At 42.5% G+C, this 24993-nt stretch overlaps 1 protein-coding gene across 1 annotated transcript in view; it reads right to left on the reverse strand.

Moving 5' to 3' along the window:
• Window positions 1-24993, reverse strand: part of ptprnb (protein tyrosine phosphatase receptor type Nb) — a 61145-nt gene that overhangs the window by 31004 nt on the left and 5148 nt on the right. Inside the window, exon 2 of the mRNA XM_085347571.1 lies at window positions 2457-2507. Within this exon, the coding sequence (XP_085203697.1) occupies window positions 2457-2507 (51 nt within the window). The remainder of the gene's footprint in view (window positions 1-2456; window positions 2508-24993) is intronic.

The raw sequence follows: 24993 nt of genomic DNA on the forward strand, positions 1-24993 counted from the left end.
ACACAAAATGAGAGGATTTTTGAATGAAGTTCGGTAGCAAATTGATTCGTAATCATTATTCCAAACTGCAAATGTTGAAGGACATAAAAAATGAAAATCATTAAGCAGTCTAGAATAACTTTAAACATGTTTAAATCCATCAGATTTGTTCTTTTTTCCCCCCAAAGGTCTTGAAATTATTTCAATTACGTGAATATTCAGTTCAGATGTGCCAGGCTGAGAAAACGAGCTGCGTGTTCTCACAAAGCCTCGTTCTTGGATTCATCAAATGTTTGGCACGGCATGTTCCACCTCAAGGTAAAAACAAGGAACAAAACATCCTCAGGGAGGAAGGGGTAACATGCCATCAATAATGCAGGCGCCCCTTTCAGGTGCACGCCCGTGTGCCTGCTCTCGTAATGACAACCTCAAAACGTTTGAAAAGGCATGGAGGAAACAGGAAGCCCAGCGAGCGATTATAAGCAGAGCCGTCAAAGGCGTGACATCTGATGGGCTCCAGGCTGCGTGATGGACAGGGGACGTGCCAGAGCTTCCTGAAGCGTGCCGCGGTAACGGGAGCCTGCTGGGATCACTCACTTTCACTCAATTTACTATTCCCATTAAGCTGCATTCAGGTTATCGTAAATATGAGCTCCCTACTGAGGAGGAAGTTTGAGCTCTAATTTAACTCGTGGAAAAAACTGGATGTTTAAAGGGTCAGGTAACCCAAGCAGAAGAATTAAAAAGAATTATGAAAATAAATAAATAAATATAGACTGGCCACTGCCACGATGGTTTGTCCTGGTAAACATGCCTTTTATCTGAGTTTCATTACAAAAATTAATGATGTACTTTAGGGAATATTCTGATTGTTTATTAACAATTTAATACTCTAAGTATTCTTTTTATTCTTTTTATTAGTAGCAGTATTTATAGTATCCAAAATGTTCCTTTAATAGGATTGTATCTGATGACTTAAAGTTGGACTTTCAATACCGTGTAGGCGACCATGGATCACTGATTATGTTCATGGATGCATGTAAACTCCCGTCCCCAAGAAATAGCAGATCTGTGATCGTAGCTTTGAAATGCCACCAGTTTACATCAGCGACCCAGAATGCAATGCAAAATAACAGCAGCCTTCGCGGGTCAAGTTATGTATTAAGAATTTAAAAACTTTGAAACGATGAAAACATTAAGACCTACAAGCTGAAACAGTCTAGCTTCATTTTTAACTAAAACAAGACTGGGTTTGTAGTTTTAAATTTGTAGTGTCTGAGTTTAAAGTAAAGGAACTTATTTAGTATTCACAGTATTCATGTTGAAAGTGGAAGTACAATAATACTCTACATTAAGATAAAGTGAAAGTGCTGAAAGTGAAAACACAGCACCGTAAATAGAAATATGAATCTCAAACTGCAGAACAGCAGCTTTGACCTGAAATCAATCTTTTACGTATAAGAGAACGAGTTTGTTACTTCTTCATAATGTTGCACAGTTTTGATTTATGGGATAACAACTGGAAATACAGTGACCTGATATAAGTAAAAGATTTCATCACCTGTTGGTTTCTCAAAGAGTCAAAGTTAGTGTTCTGGCCACCAGAGAGCATGGAGTGCTAAGTTATCAGTGAAGGCTAATTAACTTGGTTAGTGAGCTGGATTCATAGACTATATTGATACAATGCTTGGACACAGATAACAGCTAATTGGTGCGACATGTTCATCCATTATCTTATCTGAAGGTGAGCAGGTGTTCCACGCTCCCCAGGAACTCTTGCCACTTCCACACAAGACAGTATGTATATATAATGTCTCCAGTAGGTTCTTCTGGATCTATCAGTGGCCGTGCCTCAGCATTGCTCTAAATACAGATCAATAAAATTCTACCATTTCACTCACCAAAACAGCAGCACAGAGATTTTGGACCGTCTGTATCAACAAGCAGACAGCGAGAAGCTACAGCCGCCTGTGTCAACACTCACCTGTCAATCAAAGAGCCCGCGACTTTAAGCCTTAATAAAATTCAAAGTGGAGGATTATAAGTAATCTTTTAAAAAATCACCCAGTGCAATGTTGCTATGAAGAAAGAATGTATCCAAACCTGTTTCCTGTAAAGTTGGACAATTTAACATGGGGGTCTATGGGGGTTGACTCACTTTAGGTGGTGGCCTCAAGTGGCTGTTAGAGGACCTGCAGTTTTTTGGTACTTCTGCATTTTCCAGCCCAGCTTGAAGATGATGAGATATTGCAGTGAAATTTTGCCCCAACTCCACATCGTCCAGACTTTTGTGATAAACCCTTTTGAACCAAAGAGCTGCAAAACCTATGAAACTCCATTTATATGAATATAAAGCACCTTGAGGCAACTGCTGTTGTGATTTGGCGCTATATAAATAAAAAGAATTGAACAGAACAGTAACTGATCTAACGGGTGTAAGGTGTTGTATGAACTTGGATTAAAGAGCTGATACTCACCATCATTGCACAGCTGATCTCTGGGACACAGCTTCTTCTCAAACAAGCAACCTGCAGACACAAATTTAGAAGATGCATAAGAATTCAAAGACAACCAGCCTATAAAACTGACTATTTCTGTCAGTTCTTCACGTTTTCCTAACCTTTGATGGCTGTTTCAAGACTTTAAGAACCCTTAAATAGGGTTATCAGTTCCAGTTTGTCACACTACAAGCAAAAAGACAAACATGAACTCATTTGCGTTTCTGTAAAACTCTTTTTTTTTCTTTTTAATTGCAGGACTCAAACAGAGCCAGAAATGAGGCAGGGAAACCCCCTGGGACAGAGAGCTACATTGTGTTGGACATCAATATTGTGTTGCTAAGAGTCCGGATGGATCTGTGTGCATGTGTGTACGTTACAGTTGACCTTTTCCCGGGCTTAATCTGTTGCGAGGCAGTAAACAGCTGCAGACGTGAAGCTACTCGCTCTGCTCTGTTTATTTATGTGTTTGAGTTGGATATTCATTAAGGATTTATATAATCCTCTATACAGTACCCATTTATAACTTGAGAAAATGCACATTGTCATGCAGCGTACTGCCTGCGTGCCCACCAACTTAGCTTCCACCGTCTGAGCTGTCAGGACAAATAAAAATTCAGACTTTAATAGCTTTCTCAGCTCTCGAGTGACAAAATGAAACTTCCAATGTCAGAAACGGCATTCAAAATCCCACAGACGTTTGCAGCAGCTCTGATAAACACAAAGCCTTAGAACAGGGTATGGCACGTGGGTCGGTTCAGATAAGAATAGCAGAGTTATTTTCCATCAGCCCAAAAAGTTTGTGACCTAATTGTCATTAGAGGTCGGGTAGATTAGCGGCAAAGCTTCTGCAATTGCTTCTTTCATATAGGCTTTTTGTTTTTTTGTTCAGTGCTCACAAATTAAACATTTAACCTTCATTTTTAACTCATATTTTGTCAGCATCAGTAGACTGCATTGAGTTGTAAATACAAATGGCTTAAGCCACAGCCTTAAAGCTACATTCTTCCTAATGTCCAGCAGGGGGCGACTCATGTGGTGTGATTAAAGAAAAAGCCTGTAAGAAAATGGGCAAACCTCTCCCTTGATCTATGGCTTCATCAAACATTTTACTGCTGAGATAAAAGTCTCAGTTGCAAGTTTTGAGGTTAATTTTTTACAGTGCTATGTTTATATTGTAAACTGTGATTAATATAAAAAAATAGCAAATAAGTTTTGAAACCAATAAGAAATTTTTGCGAGTTATGATGTGTGCAGATCTCAGCCTCCTTAGACATGCATGCAGTAGGACGCCCAGTCACACCGGCTACTGCTGCTTTAATGCATCGTTCCAATAAATGGCAAACAACCAAAGCTGCACATACAAATGCACATCTGCAAGCCACTTTGTGAGCCCACGCCATATATATTTCTACAGATAACAGCATCAAATAACATCAATCTTTTCTGGTGTTGTTGAACTACTTATTTTCTTTTTTTGTGTTTCAAGCTTCTGGTGTTTCCTGGTGGGAGTGTTTTTGCATCTAGCAGAGAAGACGACTGCCCACTGTGGTATTTCTGTTTTTGCTACGACTTGAGGCCAATGCCGGAGGAAACAAAAAAAAATACCATCTATAAGGAGGATGTCAGTATCACACAGCAGGAAAGCGACAATGAAACTGTGCAAAAGGACCCTTTAGGTAAATGTCAGTGTTATTTTGCTATTTTCTTAAATCCCAAGGCTTTTCTTCTGCTTCACCTTTAATCTATACAAAGTCCGCCTGAGTATTGACTACATGACGACACAAACAAGCCACCTCTGCAGCAGATATCACAGAGGGAATCTCCATTAAAGCAGAAATCTGACACAGGGCTAAACATAGAGCGGAGAGATCTCCATCCGTCCATCCATCTGTTCGCCACCCCTCTGACCAAACTCCACACTGATGACTAATCTCTGCTTTGTCCTTTCTCCACCACCCATCCATCCATTCATCCATCCATAACCTCCTTTCGACTGTTTCATGAAGATTTCAGTCACTCAATCAGCGCCTCTGAAATGCGACGTTGCTGGCTAATAAGAAGGAATTTCAGTGTAATTAAGTCTGTAATGAGCAGAGTGATGGATGCACTGTCAAAAATCTCCACCCTGACCAGTTTGTTTAGTTTCATGTGAGGAAATTAAATTTAGTAAAAAACAACAACAATAACAACAACAACAAAAATCAAAAATCAAATCAGCTTAAAATGAGAGAAGAATAAGAAATCCACACAGAGGAGAAACCAGAACAAGAGAATAAATTAAACTATGAATTAATCATCCAGAATGGGTGGCTGATTGCCATCATTGATATGGAAGTATTAAAAAGATAAATAAATGAACTTTCAAAGTAAGTCAAACTTTTTAAAAGAGGGGATGTTTTTTAGCTTTCGTGCATCAGAAAATCCTTTTTATTTATTTTTTTACAAATGATTTGTTGATGCTTATTTCACAACATTATTTTTGCTTGTTGAGGTTTTGTTTCAAATACACAGGTAATACTATTCTTTTTAAAAAAAGACATGCTCTATTATCATTAGCTGAATACACAGACAATGAGTTAACCATAAAATACTCCTACCGAACTGAAAATTTGTAGTACTACAAAGTCTGGATTGACTTTGCTGGCGAATTGCTGGTAACGCTCTAGATGCTAAGTAGCCAGCAGGTTAATAATTACAGTGAAGGTTAGAGACACTCAACACTGCAAAAGCCTCCATCCACTTAAAGCTGCGGTAGGAAGAAACACAGCACTAAAACTTCTTGGTTACGGCAAAAATCATAATCACCATTGCCTTAGTCAATACTACATACAATCTTAAAACGTGTTTTTACAGTAGATTTTCTTGTGTCTTACTGTGCTCTGGAAAAGTCTTGAGCCACCCCTCATTTATTTGTTAGGAAAACAGGAAATAGGTACTGCATTTTATTGAAACATGTGCAAACATACATGGGAGTACAGTATATAAGAGTTCTTTCTCCCCACTGTCGCCAACTGTTTCTCGTATGGTCTTATTCATATTGAATAAGTATAATATTGAATAATATTGACTGAATATTGAATTCAATATTGAATATTGAATAATAATGAATATTGAATAATATTCATAATGAATAAGACCATATTCATATGGTCTTATTCATTCGTATGGTCTTATTCGTTGCTCGTATGGGATCGTCTGATTGTTGGGGTTTTGTCTGTGTTATTGTAGGTTCTTTACTCCAAAGTACAGAGCATTTTGAGATGACTCTTGCTGTGAGCTGGTACTGTTTAAATAAAACTAAAGTGAGGTGAAATATCCATGAAATTATGTTATGTCATGTGTGCCTAAAACGTTATGTGTGGAGAAGGCCGACATGAAGACAAACTTGAACAAAAAACAAGCCTTTTATTGGGCTGAAATTAAAGGCCAAAAGGAAAGCATAAATAGAAATACTGGAATAAATAAGATAAAAATGATAAATCCAAATAAACAAGAGGAGCTTCAACAATTATCTTGATAAGAGTAAAAAGGAAGGCATGATGGTCTATACAGCATAGACTGAAAAACAGGAGGGAAATGAGACAAAATGAAAGTAATTCCTCTCAGGTGATGGTGGGTAGCCCCAGAGGTAAACCTAATAGAAAACAAGCAAGAAAATAGCCATTTATAGTAAAACAGGCAATAAACAAAAGACAGCTAACACTACAGACAGCACAAATCCTGATGGGTAGAGCCACAGCACTATTTGTGTTTTTCCTGCAATGAATAGTATTCAGCTGACTCTTCTGATACAGTGATCGCTGTTTTTACACAGGTGACTTTAGAAAAATGTCTTACTTGTGTTTCTGTTTATAGAAACAGGCACTAGGTAATATCTCGCCTCCATCTATTTTATTCTGCTCGCTTACGGCCAATCTGTTTCTTTTTTGTTAGAAGCAGAAATTTCTTAGTTCTCTGTTTCATCTCGATCACTTTCTAGCTCGCTCTGTGGCTCAGCCATCGCTCTCTCCCTTTCACTGACGCATCATCTCTGTGGACTTCATCAGTGGCACAATAAACCAAAGAGGGAAAAAAAGATCGATCGATTCTTTTGTTTTTCATCTCCTTTTTTATTTGTACTACTGCTGTTTCATATGGCTTAAAAAACGTGTACTCCTTGTAGGTTAAGCAGTGAGAGTTGAGCCCCACCCATGGCCCGTTCAGCAGCATCTCCTGCCTGGAATCAGAAGGGTGGAGCCAAGTTTAATTACAAATGCAAATCAAATTGAAAGCACTGCACAAAACAGACAGATGAATAAGGTGATATAACAGAAGGCTAAACTAGAGTCAAGTGTGGAAAAACTGCAGGACACTTATTTGGAAAACAGGTGGATGAACAATCTTTGATGGCAAGCATAGCAACTAGTGACATAGCAACTTGTAAAAAGCTTCATGGCCAAGTAAGGCTTGTTCCCTCTTTATTCCATGACAAACTGAGGAAATACAAGACCTGGATTAGTAGGTTACTGGAATTCTATAAATGATGCCCAAAAAGCAGGAAGTAAGTAAGTAAATTTATTTAATAGCACCCTTTAAGATATCCCAAGGTGTTTTGGATCAAAATAAAATTAACAACAACAAAAAAATAAATAAATGTGGAATGAAATTTTACCCAAACACTATTTTAAAAAGATGGGACTTCAGCTGCTTTTTGAGTTCACAGAGCTCACAGATCGTAGACTGGAGGGCAGAGGGTTTGAGAGAGTGGGGGCCACAAAATACAAAGGCTCTGTCACCTTCTTCAGCTTTTAGGTAAGATCTGGGAATGGCAAATAACCGCTGATCAGAAGATGCTGGTGACATATCGTTGCAAAAGTTTACTAATATATATTTTGCCAGGCACATAACACCAGAAATTTGAGTTTAATTCTAAACTTGATGGGGAGCCAGCGCAGTGAGATCAGCAGAGATGTGACACGGGAACATTTGATCTGATGAGGAACCAAAGCTAGAGACACTCCGAGGAGGTTTGGTGAGTTCCAGTGGTCAAGGACGAGCATGAAAAACAATCTCCATCTCAGATTTGGATATAATAGGATGTCAAAATGTATCCCTGGTGGATGGGTTAAAATAAAAGGAGGGTGAACTCAGACTTCTAAGGACTTGGGTGGACCAGGCTTGCAATAAAGATCTCTATTTTATTCTCGTTAAACTGACATCCAAGATTTTATAAAATTCAAACAATTCAGTACAATTAAAACTTGATTAACTCACTGAGGTTTAAAAAGTGATATAAAACAGAATATCATCAGCACAACAGTGATAAGAAATATCTCTAAATGATCTTGAAAGCTGACGTGAAGGAAGTAAATACAGTAAAAGAAAAAAAAGGAAGACACGCACAAAGAGGTGTTCAAAGGGGTGCGCCCGAACCTGCCTGACAGGTGAGATTTTATGGATTAGCTAGAACCCAGGAAACGTGGAGGCTTTCCAATTTTCCTCTCACATCACCCAAATATGCTGGTTATAAAGCATTTTTAAAAATTTTGATCCCTGCCCCAGCTGTAACTCAGCTAAGGCCTGCAAAAGCTGCTTTTTTACAGATTTAAGAAAAAGAAGCTCCGTGTCTCATTTACAGACAGAAAGCACTCATAGATTTTAAGGAGATTTTCTGCAGCTGAACTGATTTAGAAGCTGTGCCCCTGGAAAGCGTTTTAACCCACGGAGTCATAGAAACAGACTCTGCCATACACTCTCCTGCATGATTCAGTTTCAGCAGAAAAGCCTGTCACACTCACAGTAGCACGTTTCTCCAGGGAAACTCCTCGTTTCTCTGGCAAACTTCTCCCCTCAGCTCACATTAATTAAACAGAGTACATGCTGTGTAAAGTCGCCGTCTGGCTTTCTACTGTACATCACATAGTATCTCTCCTCCGAGGCCACATACAGCTCCGGCTCCATCTTGGCATCTGTACAGGAGCGCAGCCATCAGAACCAAAGCTCCTTTCTGATCAGCTAATTTCCAAAGAAGACACTAGAAACCACACTGCTATCTGTGGTTTCCCTGGTGGGTGAGGATGAAATGCATTCATGTGAGTTTTGATCTATTCCACAAGAAATCATTTGCTCTCACATCTGGAAGCAACTCAAGAAAACAAACAACCATAGAAAACAACATCAAAACAACCCAGTTCAAATAATGATGGTTGGGGAAAACAGTATCACAGTGTCACGGTATGATGGCAGAAAACTGCACTGTAGATGGGCATCTCAGCAAACCATTCAATGCTGATTAACTGCCGGATGAATGTTTTTTCTCAATGTCTCATCTTCGTTTGAGAAAAAAGGTCCAAAATGTTAGAAAGGTGACATTAATCTCTGTTGGACATAAAATGATCTTTATTGATTCAAGCAAAATAAAACAAAGCATTCACACCTGTGAACAAGAGATCTGACAAAGAATTTACCCCTCTGAGCTCTGAGGCCTATTTCTTCATTTCTGACTGACTGACACTGAACTACACCTAAAGTTTATAAAGGTGATTATAATCAGGAGAACTGTGAGGAAGATTAACTCTAACAGATGATTTTCTATAAACTGGTTCTTATATAGTGCCTTTTTACTCCACTGAGCACTCAAAGCACTCACTTGCCTCATTAGCCCATTCATACAAGCACTTTTTTCTATGCGCAAATGCTTCTTATCCAACATTCACACACCAATGGATGCATCGGAGAGCAACTTGGGGTTAGTATCTTGCCCAAGAATATTAACTGGAAAGTTGTCAGTAACATGATTGGGTATAAAAAGAGCATCTTAGAGAGGCAGAGTTTCTCAGAAGTAAAGATAGGCAGAGGTTCACCAATCTGCAAAAAACCCAAAACAAACAAAACAAAAACAAAAATCTTGGAACAGGAAATTTTGGAGCAGCTTGCACATCTGGAAAGGCACCATCAATGCTGAAAGGTATAAACATATGTTCCCGTCCAGTCAATGTCTTTTTTAGAGAAGGCCTTACATATCTCACCAAGACAATACTTAGCAACCTTCTACAGGGTGGGCCATTTATATGGATACACCGTAATAAAATGGGAATGGTTGGTGATATTAAAGTTCTGTTTGTGGCACATTAGTATATGTGAGGGGGCAAACTCCTCAAGATGGGTGGTGACCATGGTGGCCATTTAGAAGTCGGCCATCTTGGATACAACTTTTGTTTTTTCAATAGGAAGAGGGCCATGTGACACATCAAACTTATTGGTAATGTCACAAGAAAAACAATGGTGTGCTTGGTTTCAACGTAACTTTATTCTTTCATGAGTTATTTACAAGTTTCTGACCACTTATAAAATGTGTTCAATGTGCTGGCCATTGTGTTGGATTGTCAATGCAACCTTCTTCTTTCACTCTTCACACACTGATAGCAACACCGCAGGAGAAATGCCAGCACAGGCATCCAGTATCCGTAGTTTCAGGTGCTGCACATCTCGTATCTTCACACCATAGACAAATGCCTTCAGATGACCCCAAAGATAAAAGTCTAAGGGGGTCAGATCGGGAGACCTTGGGGGCCATTCAACTGGCCCACGATGACCAATCCCCTTTCCAGGAAACTGTTCATCTAGGAATGCTCGGACCTGGCACCCATAATGTGGTGGTGCTCCATCTTGCTGGAAAAACTCAGGGAACGTGCCAGCTTCAGTGCATAAAGAGGGAAACACATCATCGTGTAGCAATTTCAAATATCCAGTGGCCTTGAGGTTTCCATTGATGAAGAATGGACCCACTATCGTTGTACCCCATATACCACACCAAACCATCACTTTTGTTGTTCCAACAGTCTTGGAGGGATCCATCCAATGTGGGTTAGTGTCAGACCAATAGCGGTGGTTTTGTTTGTTAACTTCACCATTCACATAAAAGTTTGCCTCATCACTGAACAAAATCTTCTGCGTGAACTGAGGGTCCTGTTCCAATTTTTGTTTTGCCCATTCTGCAGATTCTGTGCGCCGATCTGGGTCATCCTCGTTGAGATGCTGCAGCAGCTGGAGTTTGTAAGGTTGCCATTTGTGAATGGCTAATATCCGCCGAAGGGATGTTCGACTAATGCCACTCTCCAGTGACATGCGACGAGTGCTACGCTGTGGACTCTTGTTGAATGAAGCTAGGACAGCCACTGATGTTTCTTCATTAGTGACAGTTTTCTTGCGTCCGCATTTTGGCAAATCCAACACTGAACCAGTTTCTTAGCAAGCAGTTTGCTAACTGTAGCATGGGAGATGGGTGGTCTCGTAGGGTATCTTGCATTGAAATCTGCTGCAATGACCCGGTTACTGCGTTCACCAGATATCAACACAATTTCGATCCGCTCCTCATGTGTTAACCTCTTCGACATGTCAATGGCTGTGAACAAAGAGAAACTTGTAAATAACTCATGAAAGAATAAAGTTACGTTGAAACCAAGCACACCATTGTTTTTCTTGTGACATTACCAATAAGTTCGATGTGTCACATGGCCCTCTTCCTATTGAAAAAACAAAAGTTGTATCCAAGATGGCCGACTTCTAAATGGCCACCATGGTCACCACCCATCTTGAGGAGTTTGCCCCCTCACATATACTAATGTGCCACAAACAGGACTTTAATATCACCAACCATTCCCATTTTATTATATAGTGTATCCATATAAATGGCCCACCCTGTAGAATTGACCTGCCTGCAGTCCAGCATAAACTGAGAATGTTTGGAGCATCATGAAATAAAAAAAAAAGTGAGACCTAGGACTGTTGAGCAGCTAGAATCCTCAATTAAACAAGAATGGGACAACATTCCTCTCCCAAAAGTCCAGCAGCTGTTTCCCTGTCCCAACTTTATGAGATATATTGATGCCATTTAATTTTTTAAAAAGTCCTAATTTTCTTCTTAAAATTATACATTTTAAAAGTTTTCTGTGTTCTATTGTTAATAAAATATGGGTTCAAGAGATTTTCAGTCACTGCATTTTGGGTTTTTTTTTTTACATTTACACGGCAGCCCAACTGTTTTGGAAACAGGTTTGTACGTTTCGTAGTTTCCCAGGCGCTTCTCTCCTTTAATCTATTCAGTGTCACGGTTCTGGGTCAGTTTGACCCAGTATTTTGAGTTGTTATGTTTTGGTGTGTTTTTTCATTATGGATTGTTTTCTTATTCTCTTGTAGCGCTTGTATTGGTGATGGTGGTGATGATGATGATGATGATTAGAGTTTCATGTTTCTGTTTATCCGTGTTTAAGGAATTGTGGTCCCATGTATTGTTTGAGAGCCATGTGTTATATTCTGCCTCTCAGTCTGCGTCTTTGTTTAGTGGTTTATTTTTTCCTGTTTTATTTTGAAGGATTGTGTCTTATGTTAGTGTGTCCAGCTTTGCTCCCCTGTCTCGTTAGCCCTAATCTCTCCCAGCTGTGTCTCCCTCCTGTTTTCCATTCCCTTGATCCTGCCCCAAGTGGAGGAGTTCAAGTATCTCGGGGTCTTGTTCGCGAGTGATGGGAGAAGGGAGCCGGAGATCGACAGACGGATTGGGGATGCAGCTGCAGTAATGCAGACGCTGCACCGGTCCGTCGTGGTGAAGAGGGAGCTGAGTGTAAAAGCGAAGCTCTCAATTCACCGGTCGATCTACGTCCCTACCCTCACCTATGGCCACGAGCTGTGGGTAGTGACTGAAAGAATGAGATCGCAGATACAAGCGGCAGAAATGAGCTTCCTCCGAAGGGTGGCTGGCCTCTCCCTTAGAGATAGGGTGAGAAGTTCTGCCATCCGGGAGGGGCTCGGAGTAGAGCAGCTGCTGCTCCACATCGAAAGGAGCCAGCTGAGGTGGTTCGGGCATCTGACAAGGATGCCCCCTGGGCGCCTCCTGGGTGAGGTGTTCCAGGCATGTCCCACCGGGAGGAGGCCCCGGGGCAGACCCAGGACACGTTGGAGAGATTATATCTCTCGGCTGGTATTCCCCCGGATAAGCTGGAGGAGGTGGCTGGGGAGAGGGAGGTCTGGGCCTCTTTGCTTAGGCTGCTGCCCCCGTGACCCGGCCTCGGATAAAGATGGATGGATGATTACTGCCGTGTGTATATAAGCCCTGTGTTTCCTTTGTTTTCTGTCGCGTCGTTAACGGCTGTTCATCCTCATATCACCCTGTGTGGTCTGTTTGCCTGCTTGCTAGTTTATTTGCATTCCAGGCTAGTTAGTTCTTTGTTCAGTCTGCAATCCCACAATAAAGCTGAGGGTTTTGAGTTCACCAGTTCCTCTGTGAGTCCTGCTCTTGAGTCCACCTTTCCTGCCTGCCTTCACACAGCCATGACAGAACGACGCGACCATAACCTGGACCCAGCGGGCTCATCCCGGGAGAGCGATCTCACCCGCATCATGGGCTTAAAAAAGTGGATTTCCCACACGAAGGATACTAAGGCAATGGCGATCGGATTAAACGCTATCGGAGCAATCCTCGAGGGAAATCCCCATCTTTGCCAACTTAAAGGATTTATGGGTGTAATGAACGAGTTGCACGAAGCCTGGGAGGTTCTTCAAGCTCAGGAGCTAGCAGCCTTTGCTCGCTCACAGTACTCCATGCCAAGGCCTCAGCAGCAGCAGCAACAGCAACAGCGGACGGAGCTCACTGTGAAGCAGCGTAAGCTCCCTGCGACGCAGCAGCAGAACGCGGAGCTGTCTGCAACGCCACAGCGGTCGCCACAGCAGGATGTCAATCCCTTGCCGCTGCCACAGAATGATCTACTGACTCCGGTCTGCTCCTACTATCGCTCACCTGCGTCTTTGCTGGCAGCAATGTGGTCGGGGAATGAGGAGCTGGCCCCAACCACTCCGCTGTTACCGGTCTCCTCTACACTCTCCACTCCTGCCTCCAAGAGAAAGCGGCGTACACGCCGCCAGCATTTCACCCCTCAGCCGGATTCCAGAGCCTCTGAGCCGCCGGTGGTGAGTGAGAAAGACTCTCTCTGTTCACTTTCTGAGCCTAGAGGTCAGCAGGTGCGCCAGAAGCCGTGCGCCTACTGGTTCTGCCCTGTGTGTTCCAGGGGCCCCTGTGCCTACTGGTCCTGTGACTGCACCTGCTGGAGGGCCCAAGGAGCCTGTCCAGCCACCAGCAGCTTCATCCTCGCCTGGTCCAGCTTCAGCTTCATCTGCCTCGCCTGGTCCAGCTTCACCCTCACCTGCAGCTGCAGCGTCACCCGCAGCTGCAGCGTCACCCGCAGCTGCAGCGTCACCCGCAGCTGCAGCAGCCTCATCATCCGCTTCGCCTGCAGCAGCAGCTTCTTCAGCTTCACCTGGCCCTGCAGTTGTTGCACCGCCGACCAAGGTACGTCCAGTACCTCAGCATTGCTGGCCACTTTCTGGGCCACCAGCCGGACGTCATCACCGTCGCGGGAGACCTCCGGATTGGCTTCGTCTGCATCGTTGCCGTCCGCATGGTCAGCCCCCTGAACTGTTTGCCCGTCGCCGCCGTTGCCGTCCGCACGGTCGGCCCCCAGAACTGTTTGCTTGCCCGTTGCCGCCGCAGCCTTTCGCACGGTCGGCCTCCGGAACTGAACTGTTTTGGCCTCCTGCGCTGTCGGCCTACGGGTCGGCCCCCTGAACTGTTTGTTGGGTTTAGTTTTTCTTGACCATCGGGGGTTTTAGTTTGTTTTTGGACTCTGTCCGTCCTTGTTTTCTGTTTGGTGACATTTCTTCTTTTTGTTGTTGTCCTGTCTGGAGCCAGCCCTTTGGGGGGGGGGGGGGGGGGGGGGGGGGGGGGTACTGTCAGGGTTCTGGGTCAGTTTGACCCAGAATTTTGAGTTATGTTTTGGTGTGTTTTTTCATTATGGATTGTTTTCTTATTCTCTTGTAGCGCTTGTATTGATGATGATGATGATGATGATTAGAGTTTCATGTTTCTGTTTATCCGTGTTTAAGGAATTGTGGTCCCATGTATTGTTTGAGAGCCATGTGTTATATTCTGCCTCTCAGTCTGCGTCTTTGTTTAGTGGTTTATTGTTTCCTGTTTTATTTTGAAGGATTGTGTCTTATGTTAGTGTGTCCGGCTTTGCTCCCCTGTCTCGTTAGCCCTAATCTCTCCCAGCTGTGTCTCCCTCCTGTTTTCCATTCCCTTGATTACTGCCGTGTGTGTATATAAGCCCTGTGTTTCCTTTGTTTTCTGTCGCGTCGTTAATGTCTGTTCATCCTCATACCACCCTGTGTGGTCTGTTTGCCTGCCTGCTAGTTTATTTGCATTCCAGGCTAGTTAGTTCTTTGTTCAGTCTGCAATCCCAAATAAAGCCGAGGGTTTTGAGTTCACCTGTGCCTCCGTGAGTCCTGCTCTTGGGTCCACCTTTCCTGCCTGCCTTCACACAGCCATTCAGAATTTATCTTAAAATTTTACTCACTTAAATTGGACTTAAATCTCAGCTTCAGCTTAAAGACTTTGACTTTTACTAAATTATGCTCTAAATACTATAAGCATACTATAAATTTAACCATTCCTGGAGGTGTAAGGTGAGAACATGGCTCATCATGGAGGGTGTGATGTAGCATAACTTAAGCAGCAAGGAAGGTGATAAGTAAATAGCATTAGCAGACAATTGAAGTTCTTTTTAAGCATACTTTATTGCTAGCATCTCCCTTTTACCATAAAACAATCAATCAGGCATGCAAAAATCCCACTGGCTTTATACAAGACTTTGCCCACACCTGACCTCGTTAGCCCCTACCATTGAACAAAATAGGTCAAACCAAATAATACAATTCTAAACAAAGAACAGGAATAAAGTCATGCATGAAACTGACAAACTCATTTACTCAACTAAATGGTTTGTAAAGTAAAACACTGCATACAATATAACTCAAAAGGCTACTTTAAAGAAAACAAACAATACTATACAAAATGAAAAACCCTCCATTTGGTTACACCCAGTGATCCAATCATTGACCTCATGACCCTATATAAACAGGAAGTAGTGGGCGGCCCTTCCCATACACCCGTCTCACATACAGGACCTGAATGCACAACATGGACACCATGGTAAGTATAACCAAAGCAACATAAAGAAACATAATTTACTAGACATGTGCCTGTAAACAAAAGAAAATTCAGATGATCTGATGGTTAGTAGTGTTTGCTTTAAAACACATGCATGGATGTAAAGAATGTAACTACTGCTACCACAAACAAAACCCGGGATATTGTGTGTTAAGAGAAGTTACACCAGCACTGTCTAAATTGTAAATCTGTAAAATAACAGAACACAGAATAACAATATACGCAAGTGACAAATGGCAAATGAATTCTGTCCTAGCCACTTTGTCACATTCTCCCCCCCCTTAAGTCCGTTACTCTTCATAGGAACGGGAAAGAAAGTCTGCCACAACATTCTTTTTCCCTGCCCTATATCGAATCTTAAAACAATATGGCTGCAATGAAAGATACCACCTCGTGATCCTTGCGTTGGTGTCTCTCATTCTGCTCATCCACTGTAAAGCTCGATGATCGGTTTCAAGCACAAATTCACCTCCCAGTAGATAGTATCTCAGTGTCCAAAGCCCATTTTATTGCCAAAGCTTCTTTTTCAATTGTGGAATACTTCATTTCTCTGGGGAAGAGCTTACGGCTTATGTACTGCACAGGTCTTTGGTCCTCTCCATCACCTTGCAGCAACACAGCTCCCAGCCCAACTCCTGAAGCATCAGTCTGTACAATAAACGGGCACGTAAAGTCTGGACACTGCAACACAGGCTCATTACACAAACAGTTTTTCAAATCCATGAATGCAGCCTCACACTCTGGAGTCCATTTAATTTTGTTGGGGCATGATTTACGAGTTAAATCACTAAGAATAGCTGATCTGGTAGAGAAATTAGGGATGAAACGACGATACCAGCCAGCTAAACCCAGGAAGGATCTCAACTTTTTCTTTGTAGTCGGAGGAGGACAAGAGGCAAGGTTCTCGACCTTACTCACCTGAGGGCGGATGACCCCACCCCCAATGACGTATCCCAGGTACTCCACCTCGGTCTGTGCAATGTGGCATTTCCCAGGGTTGATGACTAGTCCAGCTGTTCTGATGCATTGCAGGACATCAGCCAGATGTTTCACATGGTCCTCCCATGTCTCGCTGAACACCACAATGTCGTCAATATACGCTGCTGCATAGCCATCAGCTCCTTTCAGAACCAAGTCCACCAGCCTCTGGAACGTGGCTGGAGCTCCATGTAGTCCGAAAGGCATAGTTCTGAAACGATAAAGTCCGCTGGGAACCCTGAATGTAGTTAAATCCCTTGAGGACTCTGTTAGGGGGACTTGCCAATAACCTTTACAAAGGTCGAGTGTTGTGAGGTACTTGGCATTACCCAAGCGCTCAATCAATTCATCCACTCTTGGCATAGGATATGCATCAAAAGCAGAGACAGCATTAAGTTTTGAGAAGTCAACACAAAATCTCTGTCTTGCATCATTTTTCTTGGGGACGAGTACCACAGGGCTACACCACTCACCTCTAGATGGCTCTATAATCCCTGTTGTAAGCATTTCTTCCACCTCCTGTTTCAATGCTGGCATTAGCTTTGCTGGAACTCTGGAGGTGGTATCCCTGATGGGTGGTTGATTCGAACAACGCAGGTGTATGTCATGCTGAATAAGATGGGTGTAGCCTGGCTTTGTGCTGAAAAGCTCCTGTGGCATTATGGCCGCGAGCTCCTCCTGCTGTTCTGGTGATAGATGGCTCAAATCCGGAAATAGCTTTTCTTCAGTACTGGTGGGAAAGAATTGCTCTTGAGGCTCTTCTTCCTGCAGTACAACACGAGCCCACAACTGAAGTGATTGCTCTGGCTTCTCAATCCACTCCCTCAACATGTTGACATGAAACACCTGTTGCTTTTTCCGACGATTCGGCATGTTGAGCTCATAAGTGACAGGACCTGCTTTCCTGTTTATCACAAATGGCCCCTGCCATTTGGCTAAGAGACTGCTTTCAGTGGTTGGCAAAAGGAGCAACACTTTTTGTCCTTCTTTAAAGGTCCTCCTGCGAGCTGTCTTATCATAGTTCTGTTTTTGACGTCGCTGGGCACTTACTAGGTGACAATGAGCCAGTTCCTGAAACTGTTCAAGCTTGTCCCTCATTTTCAACACATAAGAGAGGGAAGAGCACTGTTTTTCAGGGCTAGCTTCCTCCCAAGCTTCCCGAAGTACATCCAGTGGACCTCTGACATTATGGCCGTACAAGAGCTGAAACGGAGAAAATCCAGTTGATGCCTGTGGTACCTCTCTATAGGCGAAAAGCAAAAATGGAAGCCATTGGTCCCAGTCTTTTCCCGATTCTCTTACGAACCTCCTCAGCATTGATTTCAGGGTTTTATTAAACCTCTCAACAAGTCCATCAGTTTGTGGATGATAAGGGCTCATTTTGATTCCGGTAATTCCCAGAAGTTTGTAGACTTCTTTCAACAGGTTGGAAGTGAAGTTTGAGCCTTGGTCTGTCAAGATTTCTTTGGGAATACCCACCCTTGAAAACATCTGTATCAGACAATTAGCTATTTGGCGGGCTTTGACCCTTCTCAATGGGAAAGCTTCAGGATACCTTGTTGCATAGTCACAAATCACTAGAATGTACCTATGCCCTGAACCACTTCTCTTCAATGGGCTGACAATATCCATGGCAACACGAGAAAAGGGGACGTCTATTACAGGCATAGGAATGAGTGGGGCTCTGTCTCCTTTCCTACTTGGGGCTGTCAACTGACACTGTGGACATGATTTGCAAAGCTGGGCAGTGTCTGAAAATTGCTGTGGCCAAAAAAAACGAGTTACCATTCTGGAAAAGGTTTTAAGATGTCCTAAGTGGCCTGCCCAAGGAACTGAATGAGCCAACTGCAAGACTACAGGCCTTAAGCTTTTGGGAACAACCAACTGGTCACCAACTTTGCTACGACGATATAGTCGTTCATTCTTAACAATGAATACTTCCCGTACTCTGTCTGTAATCTGTGCTGATTCTTGGGTGCTCTTAGCAAACAGAGGTGCTAAAGAGGGGTCCTCCCTTTGGAGTTGGACAATATTGCTCGGGACAACCAGGAGCTCATCGATCTCTGGTTCAGGAAGTGACTCAGCAATTTCAGTCCCCCTCACTTTTTCCTGTCTTCTCTGCATTTTACTTTTCTTTATATGCGGCCTACTTGGTCTGTCAATATCTGGAATTTCACTGTCTGCATAGGGCAACTCACTCAAACCTGGCTCTGACTGAGAAGCTTTATTACCAGACCTAGTGACTACTAGCAGACCTTCACATGCAACATGCAGATTCTTCTCTTCTCTGTCCTTCTCTGTCTTTGCTAATAACTCCCCAAGAATTGGCATGTCCCGGCCCAACACAATCTGGTAGGGAAGTTTATCCATTACTCCAACTGTAAGTACGTACTCCTTTTCATTAACTTGAAGGCAAACATTGGCAATAGGATAATCAACATTATCACCATGAACACACCAGACTTTAACTTTACCACAAAATGTGGTGTCGCTAGGGAGGCAATCTTGCCTGACAAGTGTGCGGCTACTGCCTGAATCCAAGAGGGCAACACACGGTTTTCCCTCAATGAAAACACAGATGGTGTGCTCCTGATCACTGGAGGGTACTAGAGACTCTGTTTCTTCCTCTAGCAAGTCAAAACACTGTGGTGAAAGACACATGTAAGTCTTACTGACTTGCTGACCTGGGCAATCTGCCTTAAAGTGACCTGCTTGACCACAGGCATGACACACCAACGGGCCTCTCTGCTTTACTTCTCTGCTAGTGATTGGGGAACTTTGTTTAGGGCTTTTAGCTTTGTACCCATTCCCACCCCCTGACCTACCCACAAAAACATTGGCTGAACTGGGTTTTCCTACCATGTACCCTTTTTGTGGGCATCGGGCTGCAAGAAAAGCCTCTGCCATCTCTGCAGCTTCTTTTGAAGTGGTGGGGTTGCGCTCTTTCACCCAGGTCCTCAGCTCTGGGTTAAGAACTCTGAGAAACTGTTCCATCACTATGACATCTCCTATTTGGTTCTTTGTCTTCTCCTTTGGAAGCATCCACTTTTCATATAGGTCTTTAAGGCGGGTTCGCAGCTCTTTGGGTGTCTCATCGTCCTTCACCGTCATGTTGCGAAATCTGGTTCGGTAAGTCTCAGCACTTATTTCAAATTTTTCAAGAACGGCGGTTTTTACCTTATCATAGTCCATTGTTTCTTCAGTGTCCATAGCAACATATGCCGCACGTGCTTTACCACTAAGAAGTGGAGCCAGATGCAGTGCCCATTCTTCTTGTGGCCACTGACATCCTGTTGCAATCCTCTCAAAAGTGGTTAAATAATGTTCAATATCTTCATCCTCACCATAGGGCTGCATCTTCGGGCCTTTCCAACCGCTTACTCTGCCCAGATTGGATGAATGTGGTGCTGCGGAAGATTCAGGGGGGTTTCCTCGCTGTTGAACAGGTTGCTGCACCTTTTGCCGCACTGAGGAACTCAGAGGCACTCCGGAATCAGCTACTGCACCTTCCCACAGCATCTGATGCTCCCGGCGCTCCGACTGGACCTCCTGCTGCAGTTGGCTGAACTGGTGTTGCATTCTATGCCACCGTTCATCCTGGCGTTGTCTGTCCTGCTCCCATTTTGCCTCACGGTCAGCCTGCTGTTGCATCAGGCCTTTTAATAAAGTTGAGAGCTCTGAGAGACTTTGTGCTTCCGTGCTGTGCTCACCCGTAGCTTCTGGCAGGTTGCCATCATCTTGGGCCTCCTCTGGGGGAAAATCTGTTGGCCCTTGAGGTTTCCTTGACTTGGCTGATTTCTGCATTGCTATAACCTATTGGCCTGGAGCCACTGCTGCCACCATTTGTGATGTAGCATAACTTAAGCAGCAAGGAAGGTGATAAGTAAATAGCATTAGCAGACAATTGAAGTTCTTTTTAAGCATACTTTATTGCTAGCATCTCCCTTTTACCATAAAACAATCAATCAGGCATGCAAAAATCCCACTGGCTTTATACAAGACTTTGCCCACACCTGACCTCGTTAGTCCCTACCATTGAACAAAATAGGTCAAACCAAATAATACAATTCTAAACAAAGAACAGGAATAAAGTCATGCATGAAACTGACAAACTCATTTACTCAACTAAATGGTTTGTAAAGTAAAACACTGCATACAATATAACTCAAAAGGCTACTTTAAAGAAAACAAACAATACTATACAAAATGAAAAACCCTCCATTTGGTTACACCCAGTGATCCAATCATTGACCTCATGACCCTATATAAACAGGAAGTAGTGGGCGGCCCTTCCCATACACCCGTCTCACATACAGGACCTGAATGCACAACATGGACACCATGGTAAGTATAACCAAAGCAACATAAAGAAACATAATTTACTAGACATGTGCCTGTAAACAAAAGAAAATTCAGATTATCTGATGGTTAGTAGTGTTTGCTTTAAAACACATGCATGGATGTAAAGAATGTAACTACTGCTACCACAAACAAAACCCGGGATATTGTGTGTTAAGAGAAGTTACACCAGCACTGTCTAAATTAAAGCATTATGGCTGACTGTAAAATAACAGAACACAGAATAACAATATACACAAGTGACAAATGGCAAATGAATTCTGTCCTAGCCACTTTGTCACAGAGGGCATCGCAGTAATAATACTAATTTCAAAGCAGCAGTAATTAGAAAAATCAACACAAAAATGCGGCTTCATATGAAAGGCTGTGGATCTACTGAACTCCAGCCTCTCATCACCATCGTCATCATCAGAGTGTCCATACTTTGCTTTTATCGTCCATTAGCCGGCTGTCAGACTGGATGAATTCAGTGTCGTTTTCATAATGGAGCTTCTGGCATTTGTGGCCGCTGCGGTGTGAGTGTGAACTCGTCCTCTGCTCTGCAGGCTGACGGGGTGGGATATTTAAGGTGGAATGAGTCAGCCTGGATGAAGCAGAGCAAACCTGAGGGCTGCTGCTTACCGGCAGCAGTGGAAGCCATGTTGAGACCCTTCTTGGCTCCGTCGACCTGTGAACTTTTACACCGGCTCGCACTGATCACTCTGACTGGAGCTCGCGGCGCCGCATTTTAAAGGAAAGATTTACTGACAGTTTGAATAAAATCCAGTGAAAACAAGCAGAAAAATGCCTCCTTCTTACAAGCAGGGTGTGTGAAACAAAATCTGGCTCATATAGTTGGAAGAAAAATTATTCAACCCCTACTGCATATTAGCTTTATTGGTATAAATTACAATAATTGAGCTGTTTGTATGAATCCAATTACCTAAGAGTGGTTTAAATGTCTTTATTAAACCAATATTAAAAGGGTGTTTTTTCCCAAATTGAACATGATACTTTTACTGAATACTGCAACCACAAAACTGCTTCAACCGAATTGACAAGTGTTATTAATCCTTTGCTGAGCTTCAACCTGCTCCAAACATGCTGGGTTGCCAGAACATCTATTGGCAGTGTTCCCTAGGAATTTCAGACCATTCCTCATTGGAAAAGGCTTCCAGTTCTGTCACATCCTTCTTCAAATCCAAACCAGAGACTTTCTATGCAAGATGTAAGTCATGCCTCCACAGTAGACACAATATTCCAGGGCTTCATCTGCAACCAGGTCTTGATGGATTTCGAGGTAAGCTTGGGGTAAATCGACACTCAAGCTTGAGCTCTGATGGTGTGATGTTTTCTTCCAGAAGCTCATGTTGGGTGCTACATGACAGGAGCAAAGTGGCACTGAGCCAGCACCATGCTTCACTGCAGAGGGAAAGCTCTTCATTCTTCCTCTTTCCAATATACTGCAGAGACACACAAAGCTATTGCAACACTTCACTGGCTTATCCAGATAGTTCACTTCTATTCAGTTTTATTCATGTAGCACCAAATCACAACAGCAGTCACCTCAACACACTTTATATTGTAAGTTAAAGACCCTATAATATTAGAGTGAAAACCCCAACAATCAGATGACCTTCTATGAGCAAGCACTTGACGAGACTGGGAAGAAAAAAACTACCTTTTAACAGGAAGACATAGAGATCTTCAGCATGTAGTGAGCACCTTACTGTATGAACTGAAACCTGCTGCCACAGAGTCCAATTGAAAGTTTTTTTGTAGTATTTCTTGTAGTTTTGTAGTGATCTGCCAGTGATAACTTCCTCTCTCTGCCTAATTTGGGTGGTGCAGCCACAGTAACTCTGACTTTAAGTCTGCAAACTATAATTCCAGCAGTGTCTCTGAAAACATTCAGTGTCTTTGCTATTTTATTTCTTCTCTTGTTTGTGCAATGCACAGTTTTCTTCTAACTGTTTGAACCTCTTGTCTGTCAAATGCATATCCGGTTGTTCAGTGATGACGCGACGAATCCTACTTCCGGGTCTAAAGTAGTCTGCGTTTAATATGGCTTTTGTGTTGTTAACATGTTTAATGTTATGTATTTTCTTCTATTTGATCTCAAAAAGCTCCTAAAACAGTCAGTGATCCCTGTTGACCTCCCTCGGCTTTTATTACCATTAATCATTTATTTATTTAAGCTCAGTTTTTAAAACCTTAGGATGTAACTACAGCCCAGCCCATGCAGCAGTATATGAATGACTAACCTCGTATTGTGGATGGATTATCTCAGTTGTTCTCCTGGCTAAAGTTTGGTCCTTTTACAGCATCCTGCCATGCGATTACATTTGTTTCTGACCACCGAGAACACTCACGTTAACTTTTATCGAGTGGAAAAACAGTTAGCTTGTTTATATTATGCTAACATAGCTGTGTCGCTAGCGGTCACGTAGCACATCATTATATACCAGCTAGCCCAACTTCAGTAACCCTACAAACGTCACTGCTGTTTAGTTTTCTGTCTTCATTTATGCTGGAAGTGATAGCAGAGATGTACGTTTTAGTTTGTTTCCAAAACCCCGCAGTCAGGACATGCTATATTGTATTTAGATAGAAGCTAGCGAGCTAACTCCCTGCTAACTTCTAACTCCGTTAAATGTCATAAATTCCGTTTTCATGGATGCCTGGATGTTAAACTCAATTGTTACATCTGGTAGAGCAGAACGCTGATCATTTTATTAAAGATGAAAGACTTTAGACAGTTTTTCAACTCTCAGTAATGCCACAGTGATCGTTTGATATATGGACCTGCAGCGGAGTTTAGACCCAGACACGGCTAGTGACGTCAGACTGAACAATCGGATAGAAGTACATTTAATACCATCCATCCATCCATCCATCCTCTGCTGCTTATTCAGATCTGGATCATGGGGCTAACTGTGTAAACAGAGATGCCACTCCCAAGCTACCTCCTACAGCTGTTCTGGGGGGACACCGAAGCTTTATAATTAGGTGTAAATAATTAAAACCTTTACCACATGTGACATGCAGGAGTATATTTATGATTATCCGGTACTTTTTCATTACAAGAATACCCTTTTTTGTTACAGTTACGAAGCTACAGAGCTAAAATAACTGCCATTGTTTACTTTTTTAAATTACTAACAAAATGGAAGTAGAGTGAAAAATCTATCATCATGTTTATTTTCATACAGAGTACCTTTGTAATAATGTTGAAGTCCAGGCTCTGGGGAGGCCAATCCATGACTGATTGAGTTCCACTGTGTGTTTTTCTATCCAGGGATGATTTTACTGCACTGGCAGTGTGTTTGGGATCATTGTCAGGCTGAAAGATGAAGCTGTTGACAATCAGATGCTTTCCAGACGATGGATCAAAATGTCAAATCTCAAACTTGGATTCATCACCCCATCAGACTTGTTTCCACTGATTTTCAGTCCAGTTCTTGTGTAATTTTCATACCTCAGCCTTTTCTTCCTGTTTCCTTTCCATAAGAAAGCTTCCTGACAGTCGCCCTTCCACTGAGACCATTTCTGATGATGCTTCAGTGAACAGTTATGTTTTCTAAGGACACATTGCTCACCATGCTGATATATGCCAGGTTTTCAGCTAATAGCTCTTTGGGAATCACATTGTCGGTGCAAAAATACCATCTTATGTCAAACTAGGAAATGGGAACAAATTACTTTTTTTTGACAGGCTGCTATTAACAAAGAGTCTAAAGATACAATTTAAATGGTCTGTTATGTGTAGACACAACATTGGTTAATCCCTTGAGTTGAGAAGGTGCCAGTTAATACACGCATGCTATAACATACACATTACGTTTTCTTTTCTAACTGAAGAAAGAGTCACTAACAACGAAATTTACATTTAAATCATAGCTCATTGCATCCATGCACAGCACCGCTCATCGTTGTCTACAAACTTTTTAGAAAAATCTATAAAACCACAACATAAATCCATCAACTCAACAGATCCCTTCAGGAACATCACACAGCATTTAGGATCTCTGCAGGGGTATGTGTCATGAGTCAAACTGCATGATGTCCTTTTCCTGGATTATGAGAAGATAAATAAGCCTGCGGACGGTGAGATGAGAAAGGTTTAACATTCTGTGCTGCTCTCTGCCCGCGGTGCTCAAA

Source organism: Diplotaxodon limnothrissa, linkage group LG23 (assembly GCF_057381915.1).
Source record: "Diplotaxodon limnothrissa isolate DT_005_m linkage group LG23, D_limnothrissa_male_GT1.1, whole genome shotgun sequence".
Classification (NCBI taxonomy): Eukaryota; Metazoa; Chordata; class Actinopteri; order Cichliformes; family Cichlidae; genus Diplotaxodon; species Diplotaxodon limnothrissa.